At 38.3% G+C, this 24,377-nt stretch overlaps 1 protein-coding gene across 1 annotated transcript in view; it reads left to right on the forward strand.

The window, feature by feature from the left end:
• GPR149 (G protein-coupled receptor 149) overlaps window positions 1–23,543 on the forward strand; it is an 84,396-nt gene extending 60,853 nt beyond the window's left edge. The window contains exon 4 of the mRNA XM_055411315.2: window positions 22,971–23,543. Coding sequence (XP_055267290.2) covers window positions 22,971–23,543 — 573 coding nt within the window. The remainder of the gene's footprint in view (window positions 1–22,970) is intronic.
• Window positions 23,544–24,377: the final 834 nt, after the last annotated feature.

The raw sequence follows: 24,377 nt of genomic DNA on the forward strand, positions 1-24,377 counted from the left end.
ATCTAATAATATCACTAAGACTTTTTAGTTAATATTTTCTAAAGATCCATTGTAATAATGTTTTTAAAAAGAATTGCTTTAGTGTTTTCTGTGTGGAATAGAAAGGTTTTGGAGACCTTGACTTCTAAATAAGACTGAGAAAACAATTTCCAAATGTCATATTCTATTGCTCTGCATGTAGTGAAAAGAAAGAATGAAGCAGTCTTTTCATACTGCTTTGAGTTAAGATTTGAAAATTTTCTTTGTGTTTTATTCAAAAGAGGAATGAGTCACATTAGGTTTTCTCTTAAGAATAATGACCTTATTGTTTTAATAAAAATAACATATGATTCCATTTTAGAAATTCAAACAATACAGAAAAGTACCAAAAAGACAACTAACCTTAAATTATGCAACCAAGGAAGAACCATAGTTTTCTATGCACACATACAGAGAGAAAGATGGATGGATGGATGGATGGGTGGGTGGGTGGAAAATCATTTTATACCCTCCCTGGAATACTGTCTGGCTTATAGTAGATACTCAGTGAAAGCACAGTAAATTAATGAATTGGATTGAATAATGGAATAAAATAAATTAGCTCTTTTCTGGAACCATACTGCCCAAATTAGAATCTCACTTCTACCACTTAATATAGTTTGGCCTTGAAAAATACACTTAACATCTCTGTGACTCAGTTAATTCATCTGTAAAGTGGGGATAATAATACTACTCACCTTAATCAATGACATTCTTAAGTGATACTGGATTGTGTGTGTGTGTGTGTGTGCATATACATACATGAACGGTGGTGGAAGGCACAATGCCTACTAGTAGATTTGGGGCCGACTACCGTGAAACTTGTTAAAGTGCAAGCAGTTTTACCGATCATTGCTTTTGTACCAGCAATGAACATGTCAGCCCAATGAAAATAGCAAACAAAGTTTTCATATTATTATAAAAATTAATTTAGACTATACAGACCTCCATCATTTTGAGAACCACTTCTTGCCATAACAAAATTTACAGCCAGAATTCTCAGGATATTTTCAAGTCATCTTCTTTCTGTACAACTGCTTTTGGAAGTGGGTATCTCCTTTGTTTCTTTTTGGGGTCACTGCTCTGCATGAGGCCGAGCCCTTCATTTCATTGTTGCTTGATCTCATGGCTGTTATTTTTTCCCCTCATTTTATTACTGGATGAGAGAGAATCTGTGATTGGACTGCATTCCACCACCTTCATCCATAAAAATATTTTGGGTTTTGAGTTAATTACAAACAATTGAATTTTTTTTAAACTATTAAGGTTGGGGTTTCTCTTCCATTGAATGGGATTTTGATCAGATAAGGTCTAGTCAGGGGAGCAGAAGCACAATAATTATGGGATAAGAAACTTATTTAGAATTGTGGGAAATCTGGGGAAGAGAATAGTTTAGAAGAGAAGTTGGAGGCTCAGATCTAGAGTATGTCTTGTTCCCAAGTAGGAACAGGAAGTGGGAATTTGTATAGAGCTCTATGAAAAACTGTTGCCTGGGAAAGATCTGAGTTAGACTGTAAAGAATCTGCCTGCAATGCAGGAGAACCGGGTTCAGTCCCTGTCTCAGGAAGATTCCTTAGAGGAGGAAATAGCAACCCACTCCAGTATTCTTGCCTGGAGAATCCCATGGACAGAGGAGTCTGGCAGGGCCAGGAGTCCATGGGGCCCCAAAGAGTCAGACACAACTGATCTACTAAACTTTTTCACTTTTCACTAAGAAAAACTGTTCCTATGAATAAGCCACAGCCTCTGTGGGTCCACAACCAAGTATCCAAGGGTGGATCTGAGCCACTGTTGGTGTCAGAAGCCACAGCCAGGAGTCAGGAAGCAAAGTTAGATATGGAGCAAGGGAGTCAGATGACACGGTGTCACGTGCTATGTATCTCCGCTTCTGTCTGTCTCTGTGCCTGCTTGTAAAAGGAGTTCCAGATAGTTGTGGCCACTACCTTTTCTCTACCTTCCAAATATTGAGCAAGCCCTGTCTTGGCCAGTTCTAACCTGGAAGCATACAAGGAAGACATAGAGAAGGTGATTCTCAAGTTAGCTACACAGATAGAGCAGAGTCTGATGACATACACTGTTTTTTGTTAAGGTATAAATATTAGATTTATCAAATGATTATCTAGATAAAGATGTATAGAAAACTTTCCAGAGAATTTCGCCACTGTTTTACAAAAAAATTATTTTGCAAAATATTATGAGAAATTCCCATTAACTTTAGGTAACTCATAATATCTACATAGGCTGTAGAGTTAAATGGTTCTTTTATTCAAAAGGATTAAAATTCTTAAAATTATAGTCACATGGAACTCATCCTTAATTTTCTATGACCTGAGGGCCATTTGGTGCATATTCTTAAGATAATTTTGTAATTGTAAAAATTTACAGTAATGTAATATTTTTATCATTGAAAAAAGTTAACTATAAATTATTATACATACATATATAATACACACATACACAAACACACATATACTCATATATGTAGATTCTACATGGTCTTTTAACTGTATCTAGTGTTCAGTACAGTTAAAAGACCATGTAGAATCTACATATATGAGTATATGTGTGTTTGTGTATGTGTGTATTTAACTGTATCTAGTGTTCAGTACAGGAGAAGGAAATGGCAACCCACTCCAATGTTCTTGCCTGGAGAATCCCAGGGACAGGGGAGCCTGGTGGGCTTCCGTCTTTGGGGTCACACAGAGTCGGACACGACTGAAGTGACTTAGCAGCAGCAGCAGCAGTGTTCAGTACTCTTGCCTAGAAAATCCCAAGGGTTGAGGAGCCTGGTAGGCTGCAGTCAGTGGGGTCGCTAAGGGTAGGACACGACTGAGCAAATTCACTTTCACTTTTCACTTTCACACATTGGGAAAGGAAATGGCAACCCACTCCAGTGTTCTTGCCTGGAGAATCCCAGGGACGGGGGAGCCTGGTGGGCTTCCGTCTATGATGTCACACAGAGTCGGACACGACTGAAGTGACTTAGCAGCAGCAGCAGCAGCTGTGTTCAATAGATATTTCCTATGGTTGAAGATTTAAATTAGAACTATATAAGAATCATGTAACTCTCCTTACAGGTTTATTTCTAAACAATGGCTTATAATCTGCTTCATTTTCTTCCTTGCTGTTTTATTTTCCCACCACAGGCATTTCCACTGAAGAGAAAGCATGGCAGCTTAGATTGAATATACTTTGAAAGCATAAAAAATGTTCCATCAACAGCAATGTCCTATTGATAAAGGAGAGGGGGTGTGTCTTTGAAGGGTCTTAGATTTCTCATTTGGGGGCACATTTTTAAAGGAAATTTTTATATTTCGATTCCTTTCAGAAGAACATCTCTGCTTAGATATTTTTCAAGGAACAAAATGCTTTTTATGAGGTTAGCTTTGCCAAAGTAGAGTCAAAGCACATTGAAACATAAGATATACTTTGGGGGTCATATGCTTGACCCCCTCTTTATATGGATAATGAAATAAAGGCCTAGAGTGAATATGCTATTTGTCTAGAGTCACATAGCTATTATTTAGTGGAGAACAGTGGTTTATTTCAGGGTCTCCTGAAAATGGTCTTTTAAAAATACTTTAGTTTTTTAAGGAACTTCCATACTGTTCTCCATATTGGCTGTATCAATTTACATTCCTACCAACAGTACAGGAGGGTTCCCTTTTCTCCACACCCTCTCCAACATTTACTGTTCATAGATTTTTTTGATGATGGCCATTCTGACCGTGTGAAATGATACCTCATTGTAGTGCTGATTTGCATTTCTTTGATGACGATTGATGTTGACCAATTTTTCAAGTATTTGTTGGCCATCTCTGTGTCTTGAGTGGGGGAGGAAGGAGAGTGTGGGACGAATTGAGAGAATAGCATTGACATATATGAGTAAAATAGATAAATACAAGGAACCTGCTCTATAGCACAGGGAACTCAGCTTGGTGCTCTGTTGTAACCTTGAGGGGTGGGATGGGAGGTGAAGGCTGATGAGGAGGGGATAGTATACATATAGCTGATTCACTTTGTTGTACAGGAGAAACTAACACAACTTTGTAAAGCAATTATACTCCAATGAAAATAGTTTAATTAAATTTTATTGAGGAACATTTTATATAATATATAATTCTCTCAAGTGTACAATTCAATGATTTCTAGTAAATCTGTTTTGGAACATTTTCATCGCACTGGTTAGATCCCCTGTGCCCATTTATGCTTAACCTATCACCATACCTGTCCTAGGATACCCCTAATCTGCTATCTCCATGTGTTTCTTGGTTCTTTTTCCTATATTATGCAGTTGGATAAAAATTTTTGTCTACTATATTTTTATGAATACCATGAATATGAATTTTAACACATTTCTAAAGTATAGTAGTCTTACTAAAAAAACTGTATTTATCCTTTGAAACTGTCTTACGAATGAAAATATACATTCATTCTTGACCTAATTCAGGTTTATTAAGTATGAGAAAAAAAATTTGTACAACAGTTTTTAGTAGGATATCCCTAAGTGATACAACACCCAATTGAATGGTGTTTATCATTTAGATGAGAAAAACCATTTCATGTCTTACAATTCAGTATTCCTGATAAAATCGTATATTCTAAATAGAATCAATGCATGTTGATTCTTTTAGAATCCTGATGTTTTCTTTCAAATTATAGCCTATTCTCTATTTGTTAGAAGAACAGAAAGAGTTGGCAGCACATGGAAATAAATTTGGATACATACCATGTCTAAACCGAAATTTCATGATTAGAGATACTACAAGAGATTCAGTTTCTATTAGACCAGAGAATGGAAAACCTATCCAACAATCCCAAGAGTTACAACACAGTTAAATTCAGAATACCCACAGAATTTATCGCCTGTGATGACTGTGCTCATGGGTTCAGATAAAGTCCCAAAGTATGAATTGAAAATATGAGAATAACAATTACCATAAATAAAAAATAAAGCAGTTTAAATGCAAAGATATATTCATTTCAGAAGCTTATGTTTTGGTCATAAGATCAATGTAAAATTAAGATTCATGCTAAAACATGATCATTTTTCATCAGATGGTTACTCATATATTATAGACGTCATTTGAAAAAAATATTAGAATAGATGAAAGGCATGTGAAAAGATAAGAGTTTGATTCTCATCACATGCAGCTATAAATTGGCTCTTGGGGCCTTTCTATTATTCTGTCAACTGAAATTGAATTCTCTCCTCTACTTCTCTTAACCACTAATACTAGAAAATAACAAAATCTGTTCACTTGTGAAATCATATAATTTTAGAACCATAAGGCTTACAGGTGTATGTCCTTTGCCACTTAAAGTGTGGCCTATGGACCAGCAGCCTCACCATTATCTGAGAAATCTTTTTAAGTACAGAATCTCAGACCTCCATAGACCTGCTGAATCAGAATCCTGCATTTGCACAGAACAAAAGTTTTTAATTTTGATGAAGTCTAATTTATTAATTTTCCTATTACAAATTTTGCTTTTGGTACCACACCTAAGAGCTGTTTGCCTAGCCTTAGGTCTCAAAGATTTTCACCTATGTTTGTACTAAAATGTTTATAGTTTTACATTTTACTTTTAAGACTGTGATCCATTTTGATTCAATTTTTGAATAAAATATGGAACAGTTCTAGGTTAATTTTTTTTACCTATGGATGTCAGTTGTTTCTGCATCACTTGCTGGAAAGGCTATGGAATTGGTTTTGCACCTTAGTCAAAAAGCAGTTGGGTGTATTTGTGTGGGTCTACTAGTTCTGGGTTCTCTATTCTATTCCATTGATCTACATGTCTATCCCTGCACCAATAACACAGTCTTGATTTTTGCAGCTACATTGAAATTAGGTAGACTGACTGCTCTCACTATATTAATTTTTTTTCAAAATAAGCTAATGATTCTGTTCGTTTTTTCATATTAATTTTAGAATAAACATGTCTGTATCTGCAAAAAAATTTGATATTTTATTAGGAATTACATTAAATCTATCGGAGAGGAGGCAATGGCACCCGACTCCAGTACTCTTGCCTGGAAAATACCATGGACGGAGGAGCCTGGTAGGCTGCAGTTCATGGGGTTGCTAAGAGTCGGACACGACTGAGCGACTTCACTTTCACTTTTCACTTTCATGCATTGGAGAAGGAAATGGCAACCCACTCCAGTGTTCTTGCCTGGAGACTTCCAGGGATGGGGGAGCCTGGTGGGCTGCCATCTATGGGGTCTCACAGAGTCGGACACGATTGAATCAACTTAGCAGCAGCAACATATTAAATCTATATATCTATTTGTGGAAAACCGAAATCTTCATTGTAATGAGTCTTTCAATCCATGTACATGATATGTCTGTACATTTATTTGGAGCTTCTTTGATTTTTTTTTTCATGCATCATGTAGGTTTCCAGCATATAAATTCTATATAGGCTTTGTTAGACTAACAGTTAAGTATTTCATTTTTTGAGCAATCGTAATTTCCAATTTTGATGTCCATACAGTCATTTGCTTGTATATAGAAATAGAATGATTTTGCATGTTTAACTTGAAGGCAAGTTTGATTAGCTCATTTATTAGTTCTAGGGGTTTTTGTAGATTCCTTGGGATTTTCTGCTGAAACCAAATAGTTTTTCTGCATCAACTCATTTTATTATATGACTTTTCTTCTTTAACCTATTAATATGGTGGGTCACATTAACTTATTCCTGAGTAGTGAAACTAGCTTTGTATTTGAAATAAACCCCACTTAGTCATGAAGTTTAATTCATTTTATTGATTGCTTAATTCCATTTACTATTTGTTAAAATGTTTGCATTTATATTAATGTTATATCTCCTGGAGTTTTCTTTTTTGGATTGTCTCTGTTTAGTTTTAGTTTCAGGGCAAAACTAGCCTTTATAAAATGATTAGGAAATAAAGATTGTTAAAGTAGCATTAAATTATCAACATCCTCCTCAGCCCCTTATCTCAACTGTTAGTACTCGACACTAGCACTCAAAAACTTTGTGCTTTCCTCTCTTTTACTTGCCTCCCAAAACAGCTAATAGTTATGGAGTACTTAGTTTGTGTGAGGCACTCAGCTAATCATTTTACATTCATTAACTCATTTATTCTTCATATTTTGCAAATGAGACAAAGACACTGACTCAGCTGATTTCAAAGGCAGGTATACCTGACTCCACAGCTATATTTTCCCAGGACCATCCACAATCACGATAGTTTTGCCTCTGCAATTCCCCTATAGTCCATCCCACATATGCATTTTCTACTACCTATACTGAAGATCAGATCTCCTTTTCTTTTGTACATCTGCATGCTCAGTCACAGTGAGTTAAAAAAAACTTCCTAATTGGTTTCCCTAAAAGCACACTCTTCTTCCTCCAATCTGTCTTTCACAGGCTACCCAGTTATCATGTTAGACCAGAAGAAGCATAGCAGAAAGCATATGAACTCTGAGATGAGTTTAAATCACAACTCAAAATTAACTTTCTATCTAACCTAAGTCAATTAACTCCTTCTCACTTCCTTTATCTATAAAATGAACATAATTTTACCTTCCTTATGGATTATTATCTTATGTTTTGCATGTAAAGTGCCTGTATAAAATGCAGGGCCTCTACATAGTAGGTCCTTCATACATCTTAATTTCCTTCCTTTTTGTAAACAAAAATGGGTGGTCCCCTCTTGCTTTAGAGATGCAGTCATAACTTGTTATCCTGGTGGACAGGGCTCTTGACCCTAAGTCTAACCTCTGTTTTCAGTCTTGTTTCCCTCTGCTTTGTCATTTCCTCCAAATTCCAATTTGCCTTCCCTCATCCTGAAGTACATTTTTCCTACTTTCCTGCCAACTTGTCCTACTTAGAAATCATTCTCTTTCTCTCTCTCTTTTTTTTTCCCCAGTTTGGAAAATGGCATTTGACTTTATACTTGACACTGTTTAGGTGGGTTTACAATAAACTTATGGAAGCACATTAAAAATTACATAAAAATTACCAGGGAGCCTGGTGCTCTTCATTAGTTATGCCACAAGTGCTTGTAAGGTATGTGCAAAGTGCATGATAGTAATGGTCTGAGTGTTTTAACTTTAAATTTCTTTTTAAACCAAGTGTTTTGTATATTTCTTTTCAATAAGTGCCAAAATATGTCAGTATTGCATGTAAATAATTGAGGGTTTTTATTTATTTATATATTTATTTGCCACACCATGTGGCTTGCAGGATCTTAGTTCCCCGACCAGAGACTGAACCTGGACCTATGGTAGTAAAAGCACCAAGTCCTAACCACTGACCACCAGGGAATTTCCATTTTTAAAAAAATGTTAATTCTTTTATTGTAACATAGATTCTATTTAGAAAATGTTTATAAAGTTTTATGAATTTTTACAGTCAAGTGTAGAAATGATTTTCTAAAAGATCTCTAAATACTCCCTTCACTTCCTAAAGTGCATAAATCCCTCCATCTCCCATGTTCCCACAAGACATCATAGGTTCCAGCTGGATTAGGAGAGTAAGGTGTTACTCATATTTTATTCCCTAACTCTACACCTAGCAAAAGGGCTAAAAACAGAGTGCTTGAGACAGATAGTCCTGGATCTGGATTTGGCTATGCCATTTCCTAACAGGTGCTTCCCTGGTGGTTCAGACGATAAAGAATCTGCCTGGATTGCAGGAGAGCCAGGTTCGATCCCTGGGTCAGAGAAGACCCACTGGAGAAGGACATGGCAACCCATTATAGTATTCTTGCCTGGAGAATCCCATGGACAGAGGAGCCTGGCAGGCTGCAGTCCATGGGGTCGTAAAGAGTCAGACACGACTGAGTGATTAACACACACACACATTTCCTAACTGGAGTTATTGCCCTATGATTCAGTTATGTCATCTATAAAATTAGGATGATGAGTGTCTTTATTTAAAAAGGTTGATGTGAAAATTAAGTAAGAAAATGCATATAAAGTGCTTTAGTAAGAAGTCTGAAATATGTGTGGCAGATCAGTAAATATTTGTTATGGTGATTATCAATCCAAAATTTGTTACTCAGTTGTGAGACTCTTCATTACTATAAAGACAAATCTTAATTTATAGCTCAAATGTCTGTGAGAATTGAAGGTGGAATATGCTAAAATACCTAACACTTTCTGTGCCACATAGTAGGAGCATAGAGGCCCTGCTTTCTCACTCTTACTCTTTCCTTTGAGCAATTCATGTGTCTCCTTCATTTCAGTTTACTAAAGATTTAAATGAAGGTGACGAGATGACACAAGGAATATTTGGGAACTTGAATATATGAAAATATATCAATCACATAGTTTTAAATAAATTTCCAAATGCAAATTATTAAAAGTATAGTTTATTTTTCTTACAAAGTTTTCACTGTCCCTGCTATTCATTTAAGTGTCCCTATATCTTCTCCTCCATGCTCTCTTTGATAGATTGCTTCATTCCTCAGTGTCTATACTTTGAAATGCCTAAAATTCATCTAAATCACCTCAAGATCATCTATATAATTTTAATTTGGATTAAGATTGTCAGTCACTTGGATTACTTGTGAGTTTGTGATAGAATTCTAGCTTCTAGAGCAGAAAATCCACGATCCACCACTTCCAGCTAAAGCAGATTTCTTTTAAAGTGGCAACGTGGTGAAGTGGAAAGAGCACTTAACTCAGAGTTAAACCACCCGAGTCCTGGTGCCAGTCCTACTACTATTACCTGTGTGACCCTGGGCAGATAGTTCCACCGCTCTGGCTGTCAGTTCTTTCATAAAATGGTCTCTTATGAACCCTATCATCCTGTGTGTTGTAATACAGCTTTCATAAATTGAACGACTGGGATAATCATCAGAAACTTCACCTGTTAGGAGAGATGTTTTAGAGCAACTCTTTTATATTATAATTTCACCCTGGATTCACCTAGAGACTTACAGTGAAGAAATAAGTTCATTATGCTCAAGGTCAGTTAGTCTGAATCAATTATCACAGAAGATTATTTGTGCTAATGTGTTTACATGACATGATGGTTCCTCCTGAAGCTTTTTTGAGGAGACTGCTTTTCATTTTCAGATAAAAGAGCTCTCAGCCACCTACGCTCAGGAATACAGGAATAATAGATTATCAATTATCCTGACAGCATCTGCTAATTCATAGACTTTTAAATGAAAAGAAAGCAGAGACTACAAAATAAGTAGGTTTATGTTCTCTGAATCTATCATTTTTTGTCATGCAATAAACTTTCACATACAATTCAGTCCCTCAATATTCTATTTGATTTTTAAAAAGAGTATGGTCTAACACGACCTTCTGATGCACTTTAACTATCATTATTTATTGTATAAGACTGTTAAAATAAAAATAGATAAATTTTAAACAGCAATACAGGTATCCCCTGCTTTTTGAAAATTCACTGTATTCCGCTTCACTTTTATGAAAGACCTACACTAGTACCTTTTTTCACTAACTGAAAGAAATCCAAAGAGGATTTTTTATTTTAATAAGAAAGGCAAAAAATGAAAATAACATTCAGTGTTTGTTTTGCAACAAGCCTTTATAGGAGCAGCACACATCCAGAGCTGTGAGAATGGCACCACTCAGCTCCTTCTCTGGAAAATATACTCAGCATCTCAGCATCAAGCTGCCATAGCTTTGAACTGTGTCTGTGAGCATCTGTGCTTTATCTCAGTTTATTTTGTGTATCTGTTGGTAAGACATGTCCTAGAGGAATTGCTTCTTCACTTTACACCACTTCAGCTTATGAAAGGGTTCATAGGCATGCTCTACTTTCAGATAGCAAAGGAAACCTGAATTTTTCAAAGTTGATCTTATGTTTTGTGCTTTAGAAAGTCAAGATAAACAAAGCACTACTGTATAGGACAGGGAACTATATTCAATATGCTATGATAAGCCATAATAGGAAAGAATTTTTTTAAAAGAATGTTATGTATATATATCTGAACCACTTTGCTGTACAGCAGAAATTAACACAACATTGTAAATCAACTATACTTCAATTTAATAAAAAGAAAGAAAAGATATGGAATCTAAAAACCCTACAAAGTCAATGCTGCTGATTCATTCATTCATGGAAACAATTATTCACTCAACAAATATTTTTTGAGGGGTTGTCATGTGCTAGCCACTGTTAGAGATAGCAGAGAAAATCAAGATCAACAAGGAAATGTTCCTTTCCCTTGAGGAGATTACATTCTATGTGGATTTGACAGACATGTCACAGTTTCAGTCTCCACAGGAAAATAGGCAGTTGTACAACTTTGCAAAACATTTATATGCATATTTATTTTTGTGCTTCTTTGCATAAAATATTGTATTAGTTTTCTAGGGCAGCTATAACAATTTATCACAAACTTAGATAGCTTAAAACAACAGAAATCTATTGACTCATATTTCTATGCTCTCCTGAGACTCTAGAGGAGGATTCTGTCTTGGTTTATGACAGCATAACTCCAAATGCTGTATCCTTTACATCTTCACCTTCTCTATGTGAGTCTCTATCCAAAATTTTGGGATTAAGTCTTACTCTAATCCAGTATGACTTCATCCTAATTTGAGAACATCTACAATGATGTTAGGCTTCCCTGGTGGCTCAGTGGTAAAGGATCTGCCTGCAATGCAGGAGACATAGGTTCAATTACTGGGTGGGGAAGATCCCCTGGAGAAGGGAATGGACACCCACTCCAGTATTCTTGCCTGGGAAATCCCACGGACAGAGGAGCTTGGCTGGTTACAGTCTATGGGGTAGCAAAAGAGTCAGACAGGACTTAGCAACTAAATAACAACAACAACAAAGATTCTACTACCAAATAAGTCATATTTATGACTATCAAATTTTATGTGTGCTACAAAAATATTATCTCCAAGACTACCAATTGTCTTTACCATTGCTTTCAGCATATACTTCTACACAGACACTTTGAAATACATATATTTGTTATTTACTTGGCTGTACTGGGTTCTAGTTGCAGCATGTGGGATATAGTTCTCTGACCAAGGATCAAACCTCAGCCCCCCGCATTGGGAGTCTGGAGTCTTAGTGACTAGACCACCAGGGAGGCCCCCTATACATTTTTAATTATTCTGCAATCAAATCTGTCCATCTTGGACTTTGTCATTTCTAATTTTCATTCCAGATTTGGAAAGATCTTCTTCACTCAGATTTTTAAAGAATTACTAAAATTCAAGAAATAATTTTTGCATATTGAAAAGGGAGTATGATTTCATTTTGTAGTTAATAGTCAATAATATGTAAAGGCCCACTTGAATCCTTATTTTGAAATGCCATCTTCATGACATACTATGCTTGGTTTCTTGACTCAGACTTGCTTGATCAAATCTTGCCATTAACACCTTGTATTAATTACATAGCTTCATATTATGTTTGCAAAGTCTCCTCATTAGTCTGCTTTCAAATTTCTTGGTTATCCATAAGCATTTACTCTTTGAAATAAATCTTAGAAATTTTTCATGCTCTAAAATAAAAGTTCATTGGTATTCCATTGGAATTTTTATTAAATTGTATTAAATCAATAAAATAAAAGAAAATTGTCATATTTAAACATAGACTTTCCCCATATGGAAACATTGTTTCTTTTGTCTCCTATTTATTTTGAACTTTTTTTCAGGCTTCCTTTTTTCCTCACTTCACCTAGGTTAGGTGGTTTTTTCCCATATTTTCATAATACTTCAGCCTGGGTCTATTGTAGAGCTCGGGTCGGTTCAGGTTCAGTTGCTCAGTCCTGTCCGACTCTCTGCGACCCCATGAATCACAGCACGCCAGGCCTCCCTGTCCATCACCAACTCCCGGAGCTCACTCAAACTCATGTCCACAGAGTCGGTGATGCCATCCAGCCATCTCATTCTCAGTCGTCCCCTTCTCCTCCTGCCCCCAACCTTTCCCAGCATCAGAGTCTTTTCCAGTGAGTCAACTCATCGCATGAAGTGGCCAAAGTATTGCAGTTTCAGCTTTAGCATCAGCTAATCACAGGGAAATCCAATTGTTTATAAGCTTCAGTACTCTGCATTCTATTGGCTCTTAAGAGATTCTCTTCATTCCATTACTATAGACCTACCAGCTAGTCAAGTCCTAGTATACAAATCCGTCTGTTCTCCTACTTCTAATCTCTCTCCATTTGAGTCCTTCTTCCATAGTCCTCCTTCCACATCCTTGGGCTTCCCTTGTGGCTCAGCTGGTAAAGAATCCACCTGCAATGCAGGAGACCTGGGTCCAATCCCTGGGTTGGGGAGATCCACTGGAGAAGGGAAAGGCTACCCACTCCAGTATTCTGGCCTGGAGAATTCCATGGACTGTATTGTCCATGGGGTTGCAAAGAGTCAGACATGACCGAGTGACTTTCACTTTCACTTTTCACTTTCCATATCCTAAAAGAGGTGGAAAATCCTCCTGTTCTATTCAAATTCTTTCAGCTCCCTCCTTGAATCTCTTTTATTTCTCCATTAGTTCAAGTTCCATTTCCCTCACTTAAAGCAATGTTTCTCTAACTTAAATAAGAGACAAAAGAAAAAAATTATATAAACCCCATTATCAAATCAAATTTTTATGATTTTGCTTAAAGACATGCAAACAAAATTTGGTGTAAACTCCTTACCCTTGTACTTCATATACAACTCTAAACAACTTATACTTTACTTTCATAACCAGTTAAATTTAAATTACTGAATTAGCTTAAAGTAACAGTACGATTTTCCTGAAACTAACCTTCCAATTTTGAATTATGAGTATAAAGTATGCTTAGATATATTTCTTTATAATCTGTCTCTGTGTTTTTACTTCTGTGACTCTCAATAATAGTCTTTGGAATATTTCACAAAATAATTTCTATTAACTGGGAACTCTGCACTATTTCAGAATAACCAGTCTTCATACTTAGCTAAACTCTGGCACTATGCAGCTCTCAAATGCCAGTTTTAATGATTTGTCATTTGATAACTCAGTAAAGCTTGTTTTCTCATTCGAAAATAAGGTTAACATGGAGGAGCTATTGAAATCTGCAGTATTTAGATGTATAAAATCAGATGCAAAAAAATATCATATTTGCTTTTGCTTTGATATTAACTGCTCATCAGTGATGCAAGTTGGTACATATAAAAATGTAGCTACACTGTTGATTCCACAGTGAAAATTCTTTTCAAGAGACATGCCAATACTTCTGGGCACTGACAACTTCTTTTTCCCATCTCATCTTTTTTAAACTAGCATACTCCATAGGAGTTTGTTTATAGAATGTACCATGCTAATGAGAAAACTTTGGAACAATTTTTAGAGTACTGATGTAGGGATTTTTTTCCTTGCAAAAAAGTTTAATGTAAGAAGGGTTGCTTTTATGTTAACTAGCTCTCAGAATAAAGAAGGCTGTACGTATAATTCACATTATTAAATGACAGCCAAATTTTCTGATTAAATAATGTCAGGTTTGATTTAGAAAAGAAACAGAAGTTTCCGGATTTTTCTCAGGATGGAAAGTTTTTAGGTTGGCCCTTAAACTCACAACTTGCTACTCAGAAAGCAAGGCTTTAAAAACTGTCAATCTTTTCTTGATTCTTAAGATCAATTTCAAATGACACCCCTACATAAAATCTATCAGAGGTCCTAGCTCTGTTGCTGTTGTTCAGTTGCTCAGTCGTATCTGACTCTTTGCAACCCTATGGACTGAAGCACGCCAGGCCTCCCTGTCCTTCGCCATCTCCTGGAGTTTGCCCAACCTCATGTCCATCGAGTCAGTGATGCCATCCAACCATTTCATCCTCTGTGATCCCTTCCTCCTGCCTTCAATCTTTCCCAGCATCACGGTGTTTTCTAAAGAGTCAGTTCTTCGCATCAGGTGGCCAAAGTATTGGAGCTTCAGCTTCAGCATCAGTCCTTCCGATGAGTATTCAGGGTTGATTTCCTTTAGAATGGACTGGTTTGATCTCCTTTCAGTCCAAGGGACTCTCAAGTCTTCTTCAACACCACAGTTCAAAAGCATCAATTCTTCAACCTTCTTTATGATCTAACTATCATATCCGTACATGACTACTGGAAAAACCATAGCTTTGACTAGACAGACCTTTGTTGGCAAGGTAATGTCTCTGCTTTTTATTATGCTGTCTAGGTTTGTCATAACTTTTCTTCCAAAGAGCAATCGTCTTTTAATTTCATTGCTGAAGTCACCATCTGCAGTGATTTTGGAGCCCAAGAAAATAGAGTCTGTCATTGTTTCCATTGTTTCCCCATCTATTCGCCATGAAGTGATGGGACCAGTGATCCCATGGTCCATAATCTTTGTTTTTTGAATGTTGAGTTTTAAGCCAGCTTTTTCACTCTCCTCTTTCACTTTCATCAAGAGGATCTTTAGTTTTTCTTTGCTTTCTGCCATTAGAGTGGTGTCACCTGCTTATCTGAGGTTATTGATATTTCTCCCAGCAATCTTGATTCCAGCTTGTGCTTCATCCAGCCCAGCATTTCATATGGTGTGTTCTGCATACAAATTAAATAAGCAGGGTGACAATATACAGCCTTGATGTATTCAGTTCAGTTCAGTTCAGTCGCTCAGTCGTGTCCAACTCTCCGCAACCCCATGAATCACAGCATGCCAGGCCTCCCTGTCCATCACCAACTCCTGGAGTTCACTCAACCTCATGTCCACAGAGTCGGTGATGCCATCCAGACATCTCATTCTCTGTCATCCCCTTCTCCTCCCACCCCCAACCTTTCCCAGCATCAGAGTCTTTTCCAGAGAGTCAATTCGTCGCATGAGGTGGCCAAACTATTGCAGTTTCAGCTTTAGCATCAGTCCTTCCAATGAACACCCAGGATTGATCTCCTCTAGAATGGACTGGTTGGATCTCCTTGCAGCATAAGGGTCTCTCAAGAGTCTTCTCCAACACCACAGTTCAAAAGCATCGATTCTTCGGCGATCAGCTTTCTTCACAGTCCAACTCTCACATCCATACATGACCACGGGAAAAACCATTGCCTTGACTAGATGGACCTTGGTTGGCAAAGTAATGTCTCTGCTTTTTAATATACTATCAAGGTTGGTCATAACTTTCCTTCCAAGGAGCAAGCGTCTTTTAATTTCCTGGCTGGCTGCAATCAGCATCTGCAGTGATTTTGGAGCCCCAAAAAATAAAGTCTGACACTGTTTCCACTGTTTTTCCATCTATTTCCCATGCAGTGATGGGACCAGATGCCATGATCTTTGTTTTCTGAATGTTGAGCTTCAAGCCAACCTTTTCACTCTCCTCTTTCACTTTCATCGAGGCTTTTGAGTTCCTCTTCACTTTCTGCCATAAGGGTAGTGTCATCTGCATATCTGAGGTTATTGATATTTCTCCCGGCTATCTTGATTCCAGCTTGTGCTTCTTCCAGCCCAGCGTTCCTCATGATGTACTCTGCATATAAGTTAAATAAGCAAGGCGACAATATACAACCTTGACGTACACCTTTTCCTATTTGGAACCAGTCTGTTGTTCCATGTCCAGTTTAACTGTTGCTTCCTGACCCGCACACAGGTTTCTCAAGAGGCAGGTCAGGTGGTCTGGGATTCCCATCTCTTTCATGTATTACATTCCCAATTTTGAATCAGTCCATTGTTCCATGTCCAGTTCTAACTGTTGCTTCTTGACGTGCATGCAGATTTCTCAGGAGGCAAATAAGATGGTTTGGTGTTACCATCTTTTTCAGAATTTTCTGGTTTGTTGTGATCCACACAGTCAAAGGCTCTAGTGTAGTCAATGAAGCAGAAGTAGATGTTTATCTGGAATTATCTTTCTTTTCCAATGATCTAACAGATGTTGGCAACTTGAACTCTGGCTCCTCTACCTTTTCTTTTTTTTTTTCAAAAGCAAGAATGGGGTTTATTTCTAGCTCGAGCTAGGGCTCATGCCTCCTCCAGAGCAGTGAGTGTGGACAAGAGACCCGAGCCCAGGTCACAGCGGTTTTTATAGTCTCAGATTACATAAACATCTATTTTTGTTCAAAAGATCAAGCTGGCAGAAACTCATTGGCCAGTTCATGCGCGCGTGGGGTTTTGGTGGAGGATTTCCCTTTTTCCTCTGATTGGCCTGATTTTTGGCGCTGGCGGGACTTTTCTAGGGAGGAGTTTCTTAATTTTGGTGCCAGCAGGATTTTCTTAGGGAGGAGTTTCTGTGAACTTAGCCTCCAGCCTGTCTCCAGGAAATCGAAATTTAGGCCTAAGCAAGGTCTCAGGCCTATCCTGGCTACTCAGATGTTAAGGCTCCTAACATCTCCCCCCTTTTCTGTTGTTCAAATAGAGGAATCTTCCTCCGTAGGTAGAGTTTGATCCAGGGATCTTTATACAGCCTTACTCAAAAACAATTTTAGGAATCTTTACTTAAAAAAAACCTTATCTTAAATGGAGTAACTTTGGTTCTATGAGCAGCAAGCAAAGTACAGAAGCAAAAATGCATTACAGGAGCATTAAGTTTTACATTAGGTTACAGCGTCTAATCTGAAATCACACCCATAATATCATTTTTCAAGATATCTGGGAAATAGTTATTTCCCAGGATGTCTGAACCATAGCTACTCTATTTTGACTTTTAATTGTAATTTTTTTTTTTAATAGCCAAAGCAGATGTCACCATTAATGACGTCAGTGTTTTTCTAGGTATGAGAAGATGCAAGAATTGGAACTCATAAAACCTTTTTCTGAAAAGATCTATCTGAAGGCCTGTTCTGCCAGTTTTTTTTTTCAGAGCACAGAGTGCCTCATTCCTGATTTTCACCCTGAACTTCTTTCAGGGGATGTTGAAGGTCAGCAACTTGCAATGGTCATGACGTAATCTTTGTAGAGGCAGCTGGCAAGTACCAACTTCCAGTCAGCAGAGTCCCTTCATAGCCACATATCTGACCATGTGACACCATTTCATGGCCATTGTGTCCTGTGGTGCTGGGAAGGCTCTTTCCCAGGTCTAGGGAAGTGACGGGCCACTCAGTGTGCTAAAATTGGACCAGGTCTTGCAAGTAGCAAAAGTCTCTGGACCACTGTCTTACTAGCCTCCTGATCCAGGAAAATATTCCCTCTTGTTGCTTTTTCTCATACCCAGAGTCACATTATTACAATCATTGATCTCATATGGAACTGCATATCAGCATTATATCACAGGCTCAGTGAAACAAGTGACATAGAAAATAATATAGCCATAGCTAGCAGTTATTAGTAAAATGAGAATTATAAGTCAAGAACTTTTATTAGATAAAGCCTGGTATACCCCAAGTCACCTGACTTCATTTGTTAAATGACTATAGCCTGGTGTTAATCTCCTGGTTGTACATTATGGAGCATCTGACCTTTATCTGAAGATTGGTTACTGAGATAAGCCTTAGAAACTAACCTAGAGTGTCCTTTTTAATAACTTAATTAAACCTTTTAGCAGTATCACGTAACAAGGAACTATCTCAGCAGTGAGTCTTAGTAAACACTAGACCTTAATTAACAAAACTAGAAATTTAATTTAACAATTTACAAAACTTAATATTCCGTGATTTTTCATTATGGAGGCATTAACCCTATAGCCAGGAAGGCTTTAACCCATCAAATAAAAGATGAGGTTTGTCAGGGAGCTGGGAAAAGCCAAGCAGCCATCTTGGATTTCCCATAGCCCTGACTCTGATTTCCAGCTATTGTTTTTAATTTTCCAATTTAGAAGCAGACTATTGCTATGGTTTAAGGACATTAGGATGGCACAAGTCTAACAGTTTTTGTATAAGCAGAATGAGCTTTTACATGTCTACAAACATGACAATTGGATTAATTTCTAAAACTAGCATAGGATCAGGCCTATGGTAGAAAAGCATTTGATTTATATGCAGAGGTCTAAGAAGTCAAGAAAACATGATCATACGAATCAGGTCCAGCATCTTGGGCAAGCTGTCTACCTCTGATGTCGTCGTCTTCTCATCCTGGTGTAGTGTAGTTTCTTCTGAAAAAAGTCCTTCCATCCAGGTTGGAGTCAGTCCCTTAAATTATGTCTTTTTCTAGTCCCGGTTGCAGGTCATGAAGCATCTGATCTTCATCCAAAGATAGATCACTGAGACTAGCTTCAGAAACAAACCTAGGGTGGTCTTCAAGAACTCAACCAAATCCTTCTGTGCGCTCAAAGTCCCACTGGGGCCGGGTCAATGGAAATCCCTCATCAATTAGGTTCGGCTGCATGGTAGGCTTCCTGTCCACACCCGGGAAATGTTTCTGAGCTTGCGATAGAATCCGCTCCCGTTCTTCCGTGGTGAAGAGCACCGAAGGGCGTCCACTGCCCACCAGATTCCAGATCGGGAGAGACCTCCTCTCTCCCACAGAGCCAGCTGCCTTCCACCGCGAATGCTGGGCCTCGGCCTTACGCCGGCTATGGTGATCAATTCGCCCCTAATCAGACCTAGCACTGGTGCTGTAATCAGCCCTCCTCTGAGCTGATGAACCCCTTCTGCAGGGAGAACGTTATTCTCCCCAGTCAGAGGGATCCCGGACGAGCCCCCAAATGTTATGCCCTGAGTCCGGTCCCCCCATACTTGTAGAATAAGACACTCGCAGCAATGCAAAAGCAAGAACGGCGTTTATTTCTAGCTCGAGCTAGGGCTCATGCCTCCTCCAGAGCAGTGGAGTGCGGACAAGAGCGTTCTCTACCTTTTCTAAATCCAGCTTGAACATCTGGAAGTTCACGGTTCATGTACTGTTGAAGCCTGGCTTGGAAAATTTTGAGCATTAATTTGCTAGCGTGTGAGATGAGTGCAATTGTGTGGTAGTTTGAACATTCTTCAGCATTGCCTTTCTTTGGGATTGGAATGAAAACTGACCATTTCCAGTCCTGTGGTCACTGCTGAGTGTTCCAAATTTACTGGCATATTGAGTGTAGCACTTTAACAGCATCATCTTTTGGGATTTTAAATAGCTCAGCTGTAATTCCATTACCTCTGGGAGCTTTGTTTGTAGTGATGCTTCCTAAGGCCCACTTGACTTCGCACTCCAAGATCTCTGGCACTAGGTGAGTGATCATGATCACACCATCATGGTTATCTGGGTCATTAGGATCTTTTTTCTATAGTACTTCTGTGTATTCTTGTCACCTTTTCTTAATATCTTCTGCTTCTGTTAGGTTGATACTGTTCCTTCCATTATTGTGCCCATCTTTGCAAGAAATGTTCCCTTAGTATCTCTAATTTTCTTGAAGAGATCTCTAGTCTTTCCCATTCTATTGTTTTCCTCTATTTCTTTGTATTGATCACTGAGAAAGGCTTTCTTATCTCTCCTTGCTATTCTTTGAAACTCTGTATTCAGATGGGTATATCTTTCCTTTTCTCCTTTGCCTTTAGCTTCTCTTCTTTTCTCAGCTATTTGTAAGTCCTCCTCAGACAACTGTTTTGCCTTTTTGCATTTCTTTCTCTTGGGGATGGTCTTGATCACTGCCTCCTTGCTCTATGAGGATAGATAGAGCAGAAATTTTTATTTTTTACACATCTTTTCCACTGAATCATCCGTGAGGTCTTCGGATGCATGTAGGGAAAATTCACAATCTTACAGAGAGTATTCAGAAATGTTTAACGAATGATGAATACATAATAAATAGTTTACCCAAAGTTGCCACCACTCTAACGATGCTCTGTTGCAGTACCGAACTTAGGTATTTCTCTGTCTCTCCTGTTTCAGTCATACAAGTAAAATTGGTAAAGTTGTTTCTTTGCCTCAGTAGAAGAGCAAACTTAACTTTATGGTGTAAATTTTCAAAGTTTATGGCCCTTTAGGGTGCAAGGCCTTAAAATTAGGTCCCCAGGTTCCCTTATGGATAAAAAGAATTGAAGCCTTTGGTATTTAACTGGGAAAGACTAGTGATGTGTCTCACATGTCCTAGACTGTATTTTTCTTGGTCCCTAAATTCAATGGATGTGACATGAGGGCACCCTGAATAAAGCTCATGATGCATCTTCCTTTAAAAATTTTACCTAAGTAGGTAAGAATACACACTGTTCCTTAATAGAGGACCCTGGTTCTAGGCTTCCCCTAGCCACTCACAGGTCCATGGCAAATAGGTGACCAATTGTCTTCATTTTCCTGGGACTGAGAGGCTTCCTAGATGCAGGAATTTTAGTGCTGGAACTGAGACAGCCACAGGCAAACTGGGAAGGGCAATCATCCTAAATTGACAAAATGCTATGAGCCCTCACACCCATTCCCCTGGTGAAAGAAACATTTAAGCCAGTCCAGTGAGTAATTCCAGTCTCTATAGGGGGAGACATATATATATATAAAGTGTCTGCTAACCATCCCCTTACCCCACCTTCTTCTGGACTAACATTTCTTTAGTTACAGCAATGGGTTGTGAATCTTACTGACATGACAGAATCGCCTGGAGGGCTTGCTAAATACATATTATTGAACTTCACCCCTAGAGATTTTATTTCAGTAGGCCTCGAGTCGGACTCAAAAATAGCATTTCTTGTAAGTTATGAGCTGATGCTGATAATGCTGGTCTGGAGATCTAGTTTTTAGAACCGATGCTCTAAAAGTTTGCATATTACTGTCTTCTTCTGAAACTAACTGGGCTTCCCTGGTGGGTCAGATGGTCAAGAATCTGCTTGCAATGCAGGAGACCAAGTTTGGGTTGGGAAGATTCCCTGGAGAAGGGAATGACAACCCAGTTCAGTATTCTTGATGGGAGAATTCCATGGACAGAAGAGCCTGGTGGGCTACACTCCTTAGGGTTGCGAAGAGTTGGACACAACTGAGTGACTAACACTGTTACTGTCTAAAATGAACATGTAATCAAAAAAGTCAATTGAAAGTATGAAGGCATGAATCAACAATATAAAGTACACACTATTGGAAGAATTAATCTTTATTTCTTATGCAGTTCTCAGTGGTGAGTACGGTTTAAAACCAAAATTTTAATACTTTAAAATGTAATATAAAGTTTTGTAGGGGTGTGGGGGAGTTCTCTGTTACCAGGTTTACTTTAATGACTGTGATTTCTCTGTGGAAAAGTAAACACACTGTACCACACAGTTCTGGTGACATTTGGTTCCTCTACTGTGTGCTCAAATCTGCAGTTGAGATACTCTTTATATTTAATCTGAACCACAGATTCACAATTGTCACTGCCTTTGGCATACAAAGGGAGGGAAAGTGCATTCAGATAACAGTCTGAACTTCTCTCAACCTATGAAAAGTTTTTAATGCAACTGAACTTGCCAAAGAATTGATGCTTTTGAACTGTGGTGCTGGAGAAGACTCTTGAGAGTCCCTTGGACTGCAAGGATATCCAACCAGTCTATTCTAAAGGAGATCAATCCTGGATATTCATTGGAAGGACTGATGCTAAAGCTGAAACTGCAATACTTTGGCCACCTCATGCGATGAGTTGACTCACTGGAAAAGACTCTGATGCTGGGAAGGATTGGAGATGGGAGGAGAAGGGGACAACAGAGAATGAGATGGCTGGATGGCATCACCGACTCTATGGACATGAGTTTGAGTGAACTCCGGGAGTTGGTGATAGACAGGGTGGCCTGGCGTGCTGTGATTCATGGGGTCGCAAAGAGTCAGACACGACTGAGCGACTGAACTGAACTGAACATATAACAAAAATATAAAAGCAATTCCAAAGTGTATACATACTTTTGATTTTATCGTTATATTCTGCCCAACTCCTGCTGGCCACAGTACACACACTTTGCTTTCAACTGTATAAATAGATCCCTTATCCTCAAAGATAGGTTTCTGACTGCCCTCATTTAGATGTCATATTTGACCTAGAAGAAACTAAGTACAGAGCTATGATGACAGAATTTCAATCCCATATCTGTAAAAGCTTTCCATGGAAATGAGTCTGAACCATAATAACGTTACCATTATCATGAAAAAAAAAAAAAGATAAAAAAATGAAATGGTCCCCTCTCAGATACTAGTTTTCAATAATAACCATTTTTGTCTTTGTCCCCAGCGTTCCGGAGGTGCTCTGGCCATTCCCTTGTGCGCATTCCAGGGGACCGTGTCTCTCCAAGCCCCGACTGGGAAAACCTTATCTCTGTCTACCTATGAGGTGAGCGCAGAAGGGCAAAAAATAACCCCAGCCTCTAAGAAAATAGAAGTCTACCGATCCAAAAGTGTTGGCCATGAACCAAACTCAGAAGATTCTTCCTCCACATTTGCGGACACCAGTGTGAAAATACACTTGGAGGTTCTTGAAATTTGTGATAATGAAGAAGCCCTGGACACGGTGTCAATTATTAGCAACATCAGCCAGTCCTCCACGCAAGTCAGATCGCCTTCCCTACGCTACTCACGGAAGGAGAACAGATTCGTTTCCTGTGATTTAGGGGAAACAGCCTCATATTCTCTCTTTTTACCCACAACTAATCCCGATGGTGATATCAACATATCCATTCCAGACACTGTCGAAGCACATAGGCAGAACAGTAAAAGACAGAGCCAAGAGACTGTTGGCTACCAGGAGGAAATCCAGCTGTTAAATAAAGCTTACCGGAAAAGAGAAGAAGAAAGCAAGGGTGACTAGTGATCATTTAGCCTGATAAAGGCAAGAATGGCTCTGCAACTTCAAATGACTAAACTAACACCTTTGTTCTGAGGCTTATTGATTTTCTTTTTTATTTGTTGGTTTACATAAGCTTAACAGACTTAATAGTTAATTATTTTTGGCACAAACAGCTGAAACTAGTGCAAACACTTAAGTGCTTTTGATGTGTTACTTATAGATCACTCACTGTGGCAATTAAAAAGTTCTGTTTCTTATCCAATTTCTAAAAATCTTTTGTAAATCAAAACCCTGGTCTAGTTTACTGTTTTCACCTATATCTGTCAACCTCAGAGTAAACAGAAAATTGTATAAAGTCATTGAAAATATTGTTCTCATGCACGTGTTTTGACACATAATGTTGGCACTTACTGCAAGGGGGAAAATGACATTTTGGGAATGGAAGGAATGGCAAAACTCTGAGTTGTATGTGAAGAAAGAAAGAAAGAAAGAAAAAGAAGTCGCTCCATTGTGTCTGACTCTGTGACCCCATAGAGTGTAGCCTACCAGGCTCCTCCGTCCATGCGATTTTCCAGGCAAGAGTACCAGAGTGGGTTATATGTGAAGAGGCTTGCCTAAATGTGACTAGCAAAGCAAGGTTATTACAGTTACTGCTTTAGCTTCATACTGATTTCTAGGAAATACATTCCTGCATAAAATAACAAATAAGCTTCCAACTCTGAAACATGCATGTCCCTAGTCTGTACCTAGTTGTTCCCTTCATTTCTATAAAGTACAAATTGTTTACTGATTTTTTTTATTTCTCTCTTAAATATGAGTGTTCTCCTTTCATCCTTTCAGTATGTTGACTGCTCT

This window comes from Moschus berezovskii, chromosome 1, assembly GCF_049115385.1.
Source record: "Moschus berezovskii isolate FMDL1 chromosome 1, NW_MosBer_1.0, whole genome shotgun sequence".
In the NCBI taxonomy this organism is placed as follows: Eukaryota; Metazoa; Chordata; class Mammalia; order Artiodactyla; family Moschidae; genus Moschus; species Moschus berezovskii.